Below are 12,226 nucleotides of genomic sequence, written 5' to 3'. Positions count from 1 at the left end.
ACCACAAGCCAAGTGAGTCAGCGGTGAAGGTCACTGAAATTGGGCCACCAGGAGGCTGGTGAGAACCCAGGCATGTGATGGATCAGGAAGTGAGCCGTCCATCCTCCTCGCTCACATTAGTCAGCCCCTCACTGCGGTGATGTGATCAGCTGTGGCCACCACACCGTCAAGAGAATGGGGCGGAGAGGGGAAAGAGAATGAGGAGGGAAGAGGGATGCTTGGTGTGGACCTACTGTGTGCTAGGGTCATGCTATGCCCTTGAGTGGCATGTTCTCATACAGTTCTCTTGAGGGACTTGCAAGTTAGAGACCGTTGTCCCACTGTGCAGATGAGGCTGAGAGGCCCTGGCCTTGGTGCCTGCCACCATCAGCTGAGGTCACGGTTCCACCAGTTCACTGTGTAGACCAACAATAAAAGCCTCAGGAAGACCGACTCGACAGTCGGGGGGTCTCGAGCAGAGCTGGGCACAGGGCACACTGCAGCCCCAGCTCAGGAGGCCGGAAGGTCCCTGCGCCCAGGAGCTGGGCAACACAGCGAGACCCACCTCATTTTTTTTTTTTTTTAAAAAGGATTTAAAACAAAACAAGCCAATGAAAAGCTATGAACCCCTGGGCCTCTCGTGTCCTTGAAAAGTCCTGTGCCAGAGTCTCAATCAGGAGTCACTGTGCCTCCTGGGATGTGGTGACGTCCAGAGACACGCACCATCACGGCTGGGGCTGGGGTGCCATCGGCACGAGTGGGTGGAGGCCAGGGGTCTGCCATACAGACAGGACGCCACAAGGAGGGCCACCAGCTCCAGGGTCCACAGTGCTGGCATGGAGGTAGCCTGCCATGTGCAGGGACACCTGCCCACGGGTCCCCCTGTCCCCAGCTGTCCCCATTCAACCTCAGGGGCCCTGCTGCTCTGCTCCTGCTGGGGGAGTCAAGGCCCCGGCCAGCGTGGCCCCCAGACAGGACCTTGGTGTCAGACGGTCTTCCCTGTCCCTTCTGCTCTGAGCCCAGAGAGAACACTGGGCAAAGGAACACGAGAACCTGAGGAGTCCACCTGGACCTGCCCGTGGCTCAGAATTGGGGTGGCGTGGTGAGCACAAGGTCAGGACCATGCAGAGCGACCGGTGTCCATCTCTGGCTTCACGCCTCAGCCATGGGCACTCACAGCAGCCTGGATGGCGCAGTCAGAGAGAAGATGGAGGCCAGGCGCCCCCGGCCAGCCGGGTGAGGTCAGCTCCCAAATAGCCCAAAGCAAACACGTCTTTCCCAGTGAGAAGCTGGGAACATCCGGCTCCCCCATCCCCTTCCCTCGCTCCCTAGCTCTACGGCTTTAACTCTGACACCAACCCTGAGGGACCTGCAGACGAGTCTTGGCCGGCTCTGTGGCACACTGTGGGTGGCCAGAGGCTGTGAGGTCACCAAGGCTTTAATGGAACGGATATCTCTTAGCAGCAAGTCACTGGAAATGGGGGTCACTCATCCTAAAATAGCCATCGAGGCTCCCAGCGGGCACTCGCCCTAGTCAGCCCTGCCCACCAGCCCAGGGCGTGGGCAGGAGGCACGCGTGCTCTGTCCCGGCACCCTGCTGACCACCACCAGCACAGGACAGTGTTAAGCGTGTGCACTCGCCTGCGAGCTGGGCACGGGGTGTGGGGGCAAGGCCTCTGCCAGGAGGGGCAGGCCCAGAGAGAGCCCTGGGATTCTTCTGACCTTGACCTTCAAGCTGCTGATATGCGCTCATACCACCCAGCGCTCTGTCAGCTGGGCTCTGTCGCTGGAACCCTCTGTCTGTCCCCCAGGTGCAGGAGCCTTGACAGAGAAGGAAGGATGGTAGGGGACCCCACGTGAGGCTGCCCTGCACCTGGCCTGAACTCAGCCTTCAGGTCCATTACCCCACAGCCTTGTGAAGCCCTGTGTGGCAGACAGCATCGCTGGCCCCATTTACCTGCCCAGGGGCAGGGCTGAGCCTGACCCCTGATGTCGTGCCACCCCAGGGGAGTGGGGCTGGGAGGTGGGGGAGTAGGGGCTGGGCTCACGGGAGGTCTGGGAGAAGCCCGAGGTCTGGGAGAAGCCCGGGCACACAGCTGCCCGACGCCCATGCACCAGTGCACACCTAGCGCCCCCACGGTGGTCCCCCGCCCCGCAGCCATGCTTCTGCCCTGTCACCCCACAAGTGACCACAGACCACGAGTCCTGGCTGATCCCTCCTGCTGCCCCGACAAGAGTCGGCTGGAGAGGAGGAGCGGAGCTGCTGCTGCTCTCTCCCAGGGCCGGCCACCGCTCGGCAGCCCGAGAGGCCTCCCTGACCCCGTGCTCTGCACACAGGCTCCTGGCCCAGGCCTCAGAGAGCTGCAGGTCTTCCGTTCTGACTGGGCAGGGCCCAGGTAGATCTGTCCTGCGTCACCTGCAGGGCTGACACCCGGCAAATGCCAGGTGAAAGTGTAAGGTGACGTCCACACAAGGCCCTGTCCACAGCACCAGCCCTAACAGTATAGGCTAGAGAGTGGCCACCCGCGGAGGTGCAGGGGCAAGGGCACAAAGCCATACGTGAAAGGCACGGCCAGCGAGCCAGGAAGCCTGCACACTCTGACCCGGGCTCTGCGGGGACAGCACCACGGAGGGGGCGGGCCTGACCACTGACCTACGTATGTGTTTGGGGGTGGGGGAGGGGGAAAAAAGAAGGCGAAACTGAAGGTTTCATACAGAAGGTCACACAAGGGTCACAAAAGTGTCAACTACTCAGGGGTGAATGTGACAGAAGTGCAGAAAACACTATCGAGGAGGCAGAGGGAGAAGGGAGGGAGACGCGGACCCGCCGAGGGGCCAGGAGTGCAGTACTGGCCACGTGGCATCCCCCACTGGCCACATGTGCGACTCAATCCCAGCCTCCATTCACCTCCTCAGCCTTCAGCCTGCGCCCACAGGTCAGCAGAGAGAGGAGAAAAGGCACCGGCATTTCCCAGGCTCCTGCTCCATGGCCAAGCCCCACTTAAGCAGCTGACCACTGGATCCCACAGAGGCCTCCCCTACCCAGGACGCCTCAAACGCGAAAGCTCAGAGAGGGAGAGCAACATGCCCAGGTGCACACAGCGAGGAAGAGGCCATCGGGGTTGGAGGCCTGGTCAGGGACCAAGGGGCTACACAGAGATGCTCCCTGGCCTCCTGACACACGCCCCCCCAGGCCTTGGCTGTCCAGGGTCAGAGCTGCTTCCTGGTACCAACAGCAAGCCGAGAGCCCTCGCTGAGGGAGCGGAGGGGAAAGGGGGTGCACAAGGCAAGCACAGCTGGAGGGGCCCACCCCACCCGCATCGGGCATCGGTCTCCCTCTACATTCCAGAGCTGTGCGCAGGAGGAAGCCGGCCTTGGCTGAGTCAGGCTTCCCACCTGCCAAGGACACAGGCAGCCCTGCGGGGTGACTGGTCCCCAAAGCGTTTCCAACTCACTGGAAACTGGAAACAGCTGGCAACACACCTCCAGAGCAGGACAACATCCCCTGTGCAGATGCTATAAATGGAAATGCATCTCAGAGGGGCGGGGCAGGGGCGGTGCTTGTCACAGTGACCCATCATTGTCATCGTCATGGGATAAAAATACAGCAGGCCCCAAACGCGCCAGCAGCCCGGGCTGGGAGCTATTCAGGGCCTGGACTCCCTGCCAGGCTGGCCCTGCACGGAGGTAGGAAAGGAATGTGCTGGTGGCCTTGGGAGTATTTAAGTTTAGGAGCAAATCAGGGGAAGCAGCCAGTCCCTATGGAGGGCATCCCGAGGGACGCCCCCTTCCCTGCCCTTCGCCCCACCTACCCTTGGGGTTCCATCTGCTCGCAGCTCTGAGGGCACCTTTGACAATGTTCCCAGTGGCCTTGGGGGCAGTCACAGCCAAGTCCTGCCCACAAGCAGAGGGTGAGAGGAAGGTATTAGGAGGGGAAGGAGCTTCACCACTCCACTGGTCTCAGATGATCAGCACCATCCAGGTGCAAGAACTAGTCCAGCCCTATTTTTCACAGAAAAAGAAAACAGATTCAGAAAGACCTGGAAAGGCAAGTGGGAAATGCAGAGGAAGGAGGAGCAGCTTCCAGAGGCTCCCACAGAGGTTCACGTCCAGAGCCGGAGAGCAGCGGACACGCCCCCTCCCTAAAGGGGCCAGAGATGGGAAGGAGTTAGGAAGCAACAGAGAGCAGGCCCAGGGCCAGCGAGGCTTTCCTTACAATCCCTAGCAGAGGGCAGGAGAAGGGGACTTGAGTGTCCTCTGGCTGGCCTGGCCGAAGGGGCAATTGGTAATCATTTTCATGATCACGAGTTGCCAGTTTTAGGGGGGCTGTTTGAGGTGGGCTGTGGGGGTGCTAGCGAAGGCTAATCTGGCAAGGAGGCATATAAATGAAGATCTGAATTAGGGAGATAGCATCCATAATGGCCCTGGGGCAGGGAGCACCAGGCAGGAGGGTCAGCAGGGGCAGGGAGCAGAGGCCCTGAGGTCTTACATGAAGTCACCCATTTAAAAATAGTACTGACCAGTTTAAAAAAAAAAAAAAAAACTATGCAAAGCAAACATCCCGCATTTGGCCTGGAGGTGATCAGATCGGCACTTGGCCTTGAATCTTGAACTTACAGAGTGGAACTGAAAGGAGCCAAAGGGCAAAGACACTGGAGAGCTGCAGAGCTGGAGGGGTGCTGGGACCAGACCCTCCCCACACACCGTGGCCAACAGGGTTTGTACCAGGGATCCCTGGAGGGGCACCTGCTGCTGCCACGGAGCCTGACTGGGTGTGTGCCAGCTGAGATGTCTGCCCAGGTCACAGGTGTGGGGACAAGAGTCACACGCTTTCTGGGGTCACGGGGCTGCTGTCATCTAGACCCATTTTGAAGACGAGAACCTGGTGCCCAGGGAGCTGCACTGAATCACCCATGTCACAAACAAGGACCAGAGTCATCCTGGGGCTCTCCCCAGGACGTCCAGATGCTCCCGAATCTGCAGGCTTTGGGAGCCCATCTCTACCAGACTCCTCCTGCACTGACCCATCTCTAACCAATAACGCAGAATACGAAAATCGGATTTTGCAGTGACTCACTTTATCCATGGCTGAGAGGCGAACGTGGGGATTTGGCCTGACGAAGCCCTCTGACGATGTGCCTGTGGCACATGCTGTTCAGTGAGAGCCCTGAGCTGCCCTGAGCTGGCCGAGGGCCCTGCTGCCAGCTGAGCCCAGTGCCTGCCTCCCAGCCACCCTCCCTCCCGCTAGGTGTGAGTCACGCCTGGAGACCTCAGTGTGCCGGCTGCAGAGCCTCCACTTTCCTTGGCTCCTGAGCAAGATGTACTTTTCCATAGGACACTGATTCAGCTGAGCCCGGAGTTTGCAATGCCCTGCAGTGGTGAGGCCGGCCTCCCCTGAGTCCAGCCTCCTCTGAGCCCACACTGTCCTGGAGTGGGGACCACAGAGGGAAGCTACTACCTCCCTCGCCTTCTTCCTCCTCCTGCCCAAATGGCAAGAGTGCCCACCTTCTGAGGACCCACCCAAGCCAGCCAGATCCCCAGTGGCCTCCCTGGAGCCCCCAAGGCCATGCACACCTGCAGACAGGAACGGAAAGGAAGGGCCCACGGTGGATGGCCAGGGACCCTCCAGTGTGGAGCCAGGACAGCCTTCCCGTCAACCTGGGGTCCTGGCAGCTCAGCACCAAGCGCCCCGTGGACCACATTTCCATTGGTACAAAGCACTGTGCTTGGGAGCAGCTTCGGGTTCACAGGAACACAGAGCAGACACAAAGTCCGTCCTCCCTGACCCACATGTGCACAGCTCCCGCTGTCCACACACCCTCAGAAGGCACATCTGTCATCCACAGGCGCCAGCCAGGCCACCCATCACACCCAGTGCTTGGTTCTACAGGGCTGAGCGTCCTTGGGCTTGGATGAATGTGCGATGGCATCTGTCCACCAGGGCAGTGCCCAAGAGAGGCCTCTCTCTTAAAACCCACACCCCTGAAGCCCCAACCCCCTTGTACGGCTGGTCTTTTCCTGTCCCCAAGTGGCCTTTCCTACAGCGAGGACACACAGCTCCATGGCTGCTGGGGGTATCTTGGTCTGTATTGTGCACACCAGGTGCCCCTTGCTTCACGGGTTCGGGGCTCCTCCTAGTTGGCACCGGTGACCTCCATGTCTGCAGGTAGCTGCGCAGACTTGTGACTTCTGTAAAGTGGGGGTGAAAATCCTGCCCACCATGGGAGTGCGGCTGAAAGCTGGGCCCTACCTCAGGAGTGGCCAATTCGCTGCACAAAGCAAGCAGTGGTCGGCCATGACTGACCACACCGGTACCGTGGCCATCACCACTGGTGGGCTCACCACGCAGTTCTCCACCAGAGTAGCACAGGGAGGGGACAACCTCTGCTGACCCAGCGGCCAGCCCTCTCCAGGCTCAACCTGTTCACATGCAAAATGGGGGCAGGGAGGCTGCGTCTCTCCTCTGGGGGGGTCAGAGACAGAGCAGATGACTGACTGGCATGCAGGAGCCATGGACATCCGATGGGCACTCTCAGAAGGCCAGGTCCTGGCTGAAAAGTCTGGAGGGGTCCCTGGCCTTTTCTGGGGCCCAGTGGACAGCCACGTGGGTGACATCACAGACGTGCTATGGAAGGAAGAAGTCCCACGCACAGGCCGAGGGACACGCAGAACTAATGCCCGCAGGAGTCAGGAGCCGGCTCACCTCGGTGGCCTCCCGGGGTGCTGAAAACGGGCTGTACCCCCATCCACGCGCGGCCACCGCGCTGCGCGTTTCACGAGCGCTCTGTCATGAGCCACAGTTCAATTTAGAAATTAAAATTAAAAAACTAAAGAGAATCAAGTCATCATCCACGTGTGGGACTCCTCGGCACCACCTGAGGATCATGTGACAGAGACGGTTTCAGGGCTTCTTTCCTTGGATTCCTACTGCCACCTTCCCTGGGTGCAACCCCAAGCAAGTGGCAGGACCCAGGCAGGCATTCAAGAACTCCTGAAACCTGCCCTCCCTGCTGTGTGAGCTGGGCTAAGTGATGTCCCTCTCTGAGCCTGGTGGCCTGGTGTACAAAGTGTGCTCAAGATGAATCGGGAGTGTCCAGCACTGTGCTTAGCAGCTAGTGGCTGCTTTAAAAAGGCGACCTGTTCATAGGATTCTCACTGAAACGCCCCCAGAGTGTCTTGCCAATTGCAGGTTTGGGTGGGTTGAGAAATCTGTCTAGTGGGCTGCAACCAGTATTAAAAAAAAAAAAAAGACTAGAGCAAGAAGGAGAACTCAGTCTGCGCTGCTGCCTACAAGAGGCACACAGCCCCATTCTGCTGCGCCACCATGCCACAGCCTAGGGGCACCTAGGAACAATAACACACCCCGTGAGAAGAGCTCCAGGAAGGTCACGGGTGGCACTTCCCCGAGGACGGACAGGCTGTGGAGTTGAGGGCAGAGCAGAGGGGCTGCCTGCAGGGGGCGCCAGACCCGGCCCTGCGGCTCCGGAGGGGCTCCTGGAGGAAAGAGGCTGGATAGGCACCCAGGATGACGGTGGGCTGGTGTCTGTCCCTCAGGGAGGAGGCAGGGGCCACCTTTCCCTTCCCTCGACCAAGTCCAGGACACTCGGTGACGCAGCCTTTTAACACCTACATCCCACTGTGCTGGCTGGACCCCAGCCTCGTGGGCCAGGTAAGTGCTCCAGGAGCCACGCCCAGGCGGGGTGATCACGCTAGTAGTGAAAGGAGGAGAAGACTTCCGCACAGCCTCCAACCAGCGCAGGGCCTTCTAGAACCTTCTTCTCCCCTCGCCAAGTCTCGTGAATCCCGTGGGCTCACGGCGGGTGAGGCTGGCTTTCCACTCCCAGGGAGGAGGACAGTGACCACCTTTTGAAACGCATCCGTCCGAATTTTTAAAAGTGAAGCCATTTAATCAGCCACATGGGCCTGGTGGGTGGTAGAAGTCCATGTGGCCTCGATGGTGGTGACTGCCATTTGGGTAGCACCCTGAGGCCGGGGAAGTTCCTGTCACTGATACCAAGTTGCCAGGGAGATGACTGTTGAAGTGGGGTCTTAGAGCTGAAAGGTGTCCCTGTCACTATACACACACCCAGTTGTGATGCGAACTAATGAGCAGACGAAGACGAGGACTAAAGGCCGTAGCCGTGTGCCCAGGGCACTTCCTCCCTGAAGACTTCCAATCTGGGTTGGCCCAGGGTGTGCAGGTGGCGCCCACAGGTGCAGGTGCGGGTCTGGGGGCTGAGGCCACTCATCCGTGTGGCCCTGACACGATGGCGAAGACCCCGCTACCGTTTTCTCTGCTGTAGTCCTTCCCCTGGGCCAGTGCGAGCTCAGAGAAGCTGGTCTGTACCAACAGCACAGAAGGCTCCCTGCACCCTCCACCTGGCTTTCCGTCACATAACGTGACCAGAGAAACCTCCTCGGAACTCAGAGGTACGCCTTGGCGTGACTCTATCAGCTGAACACACATTTGCATGGGTTTTCCCCTCAGGTTTTCTGGTCTAGAACCTCACACTGCATTTAGTTGTGTCTGCTCCAATCTGTGATGGAGGTGAGAGCAGCTGTGCTTCCTGGTGGGTGGGCAGACTGCTTCCTCCCAGAGGTTTTCTGAGGGGCTGGGGATAGAGCGCAGGGACCTGTCCCATCACTGAGCCACACCCCAGACCTTTTCAGTTTTTTTTTGAGAAAGGATCCTGCTAAAACGCCCAGGCTATCCTTGAACCTGGGATCCTCCTGCCTCGGCTTCCTGAGTTGCCAGGGTACAACCACCCCCTCTTTATGCCCAGTGCTAGAACCACACCGGGCACGTAGTAGGTGCTCAGTGCATTTGTCAAACAAACCAAGGGGCCAAGGCGCTGAGCAGGCACCAGCTGCCCTCTTCCCCACAGGGAGCACATTGTGTCCTGCCTGGGCACGGGCTGACCTGAGCCACAACCTCACAGTTTAGCTGGAAGGAAACAGAAGGGGGGAGGCCGACTCCAGCCTGGAATGCGCCCTTGTCAGCCAGCTGGGACAGCGACAGACAGAGGTGGTGACGGTGGGAGGTGCTGGCCTCCTGGAGTGTGTCCAGCCTGGAGCGGATCCCCTGAATGACCAGCTGGCTGCCTGCAATCAGGGCCTCCGACCCCTCCCGGGGACCTGCATGGCCCAGAGCAGTGTCTCATCTGGACAGGGAAGTCACGCAGGAAGAATGTGCACGTCAGTGGACTGGTATTTACAGGGAACAGCCCTGCCCACGGCCCAGGATGGGGTGCATGGGGTGTGGGAAGCCTCCCACAAAGGCCACTCACTGCCCACCCAAAATCAAGTACCCCAGCCGCTACAAAGGGCGTCTCAGTGGTGGCCTAGCAGAGCTAACAGGAGCCTCCCGTGCCTTGAGTGGCTGCCTGGGTCCAGGCCTTGTGGCTGCAAAGGCTGCAGCCCTGTGTCCAGCAGCCCCCATGTTCCCGTGCCCTCCTGCATGCCCTGTGACTCAGGAACACCTGGCCACAGGCACCTCAGGACCCTGGGCAAGCTCCTTGGCCTGTGGGGCACTGTCCACGTCACAGGGGGCCTAGAAGCTGGCCAAGATGATGAGCTTGGGCTGGCACTCAGCAGGGTCACTGAACAGACTTCACCTGTGTCCTCCGAAGCAAGATGGGTTAGAATGGTCACAGTCACATGACAGCAAGACACTCGGCAAAGCACCCCCATTTCCGCCCCAAGCCCCAGGACACACAGTCCTGGCACCCGCTGTCTTCTGCACCATCACTAGGTGCCAGGCAAGAGCCGGGCTCCAAGGACCTGGTGGGTGGTGCAGACCACCTGCCTCGCCCCCAGGCTGCAGGCGCTGCTCTATCCACACCTCCTTCTGTCCAGGGTGAGCTTTCCACAAGGATCTACTCAGAAGGCCTCGGGGGCCCAAGGAGGCCCAGGATAGAGGGCAAATTCCTCCCTGGGCCTCTGAGGTCCTCGTGGCTCAAAAGACCTCTCCCGCCCGGCGCTCCCCGGCTGTCCTCCAGTCACTTCTGCCCCGACCAGCTCCCACTGTGCCAGGGGACCTGTGTCCCTGCTCTCCCTCCACCTGGGCCTCCCTCCCCCCAGGGACTCAGTGAGCCTTACATATCTTTCAAGTGTCAAGGCACCGGCTCCCTTGGAGGCCCTGCAGACGCAGGCTCCGGGTCCCCTGTGACTCTTTTTTTTTTTTTTTAGTACCGGGAATCGAACTCGGGGTACTCGACACTGAGCCACATCCCAGCCCCTTTTCTATTTTATTTAGAAAGAGGGTCTCACTGAGTTGCTTAGCGCCTCACAGTTTCTGAGGCTGGCTTTGAAGTTCAATCCTGCTGCAAAGAGGGAGACCCCCCACCTGCTGCGGCACCCCTCGCTCTTCCCCACCTCCCTCGCTCTCCTGAGCTGCTGGTCCCTGTGACTTTCTGAGAGTCCTCTCAACAACTGAGGACGGTAAGTGGTTGAGGACGGTAAGTGTAGCTGGGTGTTGATTTCCTGGCTGAAACTCGGGGCGCTGGGGCGGGGGCTGTGTCCCCGTTTCACCACCGGACAGTGCGCAGTGCAGTGGCCAGCGGGAACATTTGTAAGTGACTGAGGATTGGACGACCAGCCAGACGGCCCCGGGGGCCAAAAGTGAAAGGGACGCAAAGCAGAAGCAGAGGGAGACCCAGACTCCATGTCCCCACTCTGGGGGCTACAAGGGAAGCTGGAAGACAAGAGCACAGGGGGACAGAGTCACGTGCCTCGGGTCCCAGGAGCAGTGGGGCCCTGAAGGACAGGTGTGTGGCTTGACAGCTGCAGTGGAGCCTTAATGGCAACCCACGCACGCGATCTTGTTGCCCCCAAACGATGCTGGGGTTCGAGGGCACCATCAACGCGACCTTTGACATTTGTTCCTAAGGCCTGTGAGAGGCCCTGGGACCCCAACACCTCTTCCCACAAGCTTTGCAAGGTCCTAGCTGTGACTTTCCTATTGTGGGGTTGTCAGAGACCCGGCCTCTCACTCCCCCCACCCCCACCCCACCCCCCCACCCCACCCCCACCCCACCCCCACCACCCCCCCCACCCCCCCGCCAGTGTGCCTGGAACTTGCTTCAGGCACATCCTGTGCAGGATTTAACTGTACACCACAGGGCCCTGGGAGGTCACTCTGCCCCAGTGTATAAAGGGGACATGGAGGCAGGGGCGACCGAGGCAAGGTGGAGTCCGCGAGATGGGCCCCTAGTCCAGTCCTGCTCCACAAGGGTCTGCATAATGAGCAGGCATCCCGAGTGGGGAGCTCCGCCCGCCATGTATGAGGAGCCGACCCATCCCCACTGTGGGCTCCTGCTTCCCCTTCACAGCGCCCTAGGGGTTCCCTCACTTGATCCCCCTGGTTTTCTGAAGCACCACATCTGCTCAAGAACCTGCCTGACTCTCCGCGGCCAAGTGCCGCACAGGGAGACCCCCTCACCTGCTCACAGCACCCCTCGTCTTCCCCCCTCCCACCTCACTGACCCCCACAACTCACCCCTAGAGTGCCCCTCCCCCAGGAGGCCTGCTACTTCGCCCACACCCCCACTCTCCTCCCGCCTGGGAGCCCTCTGCCTCGGGGCTCAGGTCCAGGTCCCGCTGCCTGGGCCTGGCGTCCAGCCCACCTCGGCTTCTCTAGCCCAGCCCTCATGGGAATGGCCCGGCCACCTGGGGACGCAGGACTGAGGCACACGCCTCCCCTCTGGCCTTGAGTGCCTCCAACTGAGTCACCGGTCATTGTTTTTTAGTTGATGGGATATAACTTCCAATCTAATAAGGGCCACTTGATGAATCAAAGGTCAACATTTTCAGGACGTCATTTGATGTGGAAAATGTGAATCGGAGACGCCAGCCAGAAGACTGGGCAGCGGGAGCGGGCAGCACAGGCCCCGTGCAGGCTGGCGGCCCCAGCCACGCCCCCCAGGTGTCCTTCCGCCTCACCCACACCGGCTCAGTCCTGTTTTGGCCTCTGGACTGCCCTGACCCCTCGCCCTGGCTCTGAACCAATCACTCAAGGTGAAAGCATGGGACAGGGTCGCGGGGAATCTTCTTCACCCCTGTCCAGATGCCCCTGCCATCCCCAGAGCTCTCAGGGCCCCTCTGCTCAGAAAACTCTCCCTCAGACGCCTGTCCTTGTTCCCCTTGCCCTGTAAGCCCCACAGAGGGGACGCCAGATCCATCACGGCCACTCCATCCCCGGTGCAGGGCCCAGCAGTAAATGTTACGTGTCTCAGTGAGCAAACATGCT

The 12,226-nt window shown here is 60.0% G+C and overlaps 1 protein-coding gene across 3 annotated transcripts in view; it reads right to left on the bottom strand.

The window, feature by feature from the left end:
- Positions 1–12,226, bottom strand: part of Ergic1 (endoplasmic reticulum-golgi intermediate compartment 1) — a 73,170-nt gene that overhangs the window by 46,731 nt on the left and 14,213 nt on the right. The window contains exon 1 of one of the 3 annotated variants that reach the window (XM_078052453.1): positions 5,554–5,702. The exons of 1 other annotated variant lie outside the window; for it this stretch is intronic. In XM_078052453.1, the coding sequence (XP_077908579.1) occupies positions 5,554–5,687 (134 nt within the window). In that variant the 5' untranslated portion in view covers positions 5,688–5,702. Of the gene's footprint in view, positions 1–3,791; positions 3,821–5,553; positions 5,703–12,226 lie in introns of those variants that run through there. One more of the 3 variants, XM_040273758.2, reaches the window with a different exon arrangement.

This window comes from Ictidomys tridecemlineatus, chromosome 1 (assembly GCF_052094955.1).
Source record: "Ictidomys tridecemlineatus isolate mIctTri1 chromosome 1, mIctTri1.hap1, whole genome shotgun sequence".
NCBI classification, from domain to species: domain Eukaryota; kingdom Metazoa; phylum Chordata; class Mammalia; order Rodentia; family Sciuridae; genus Ictidomys; species Ictidomys tridecemlineatus.
This window is presented reverse-complemented; position numbering and strand designations above follow the sequence as displayed.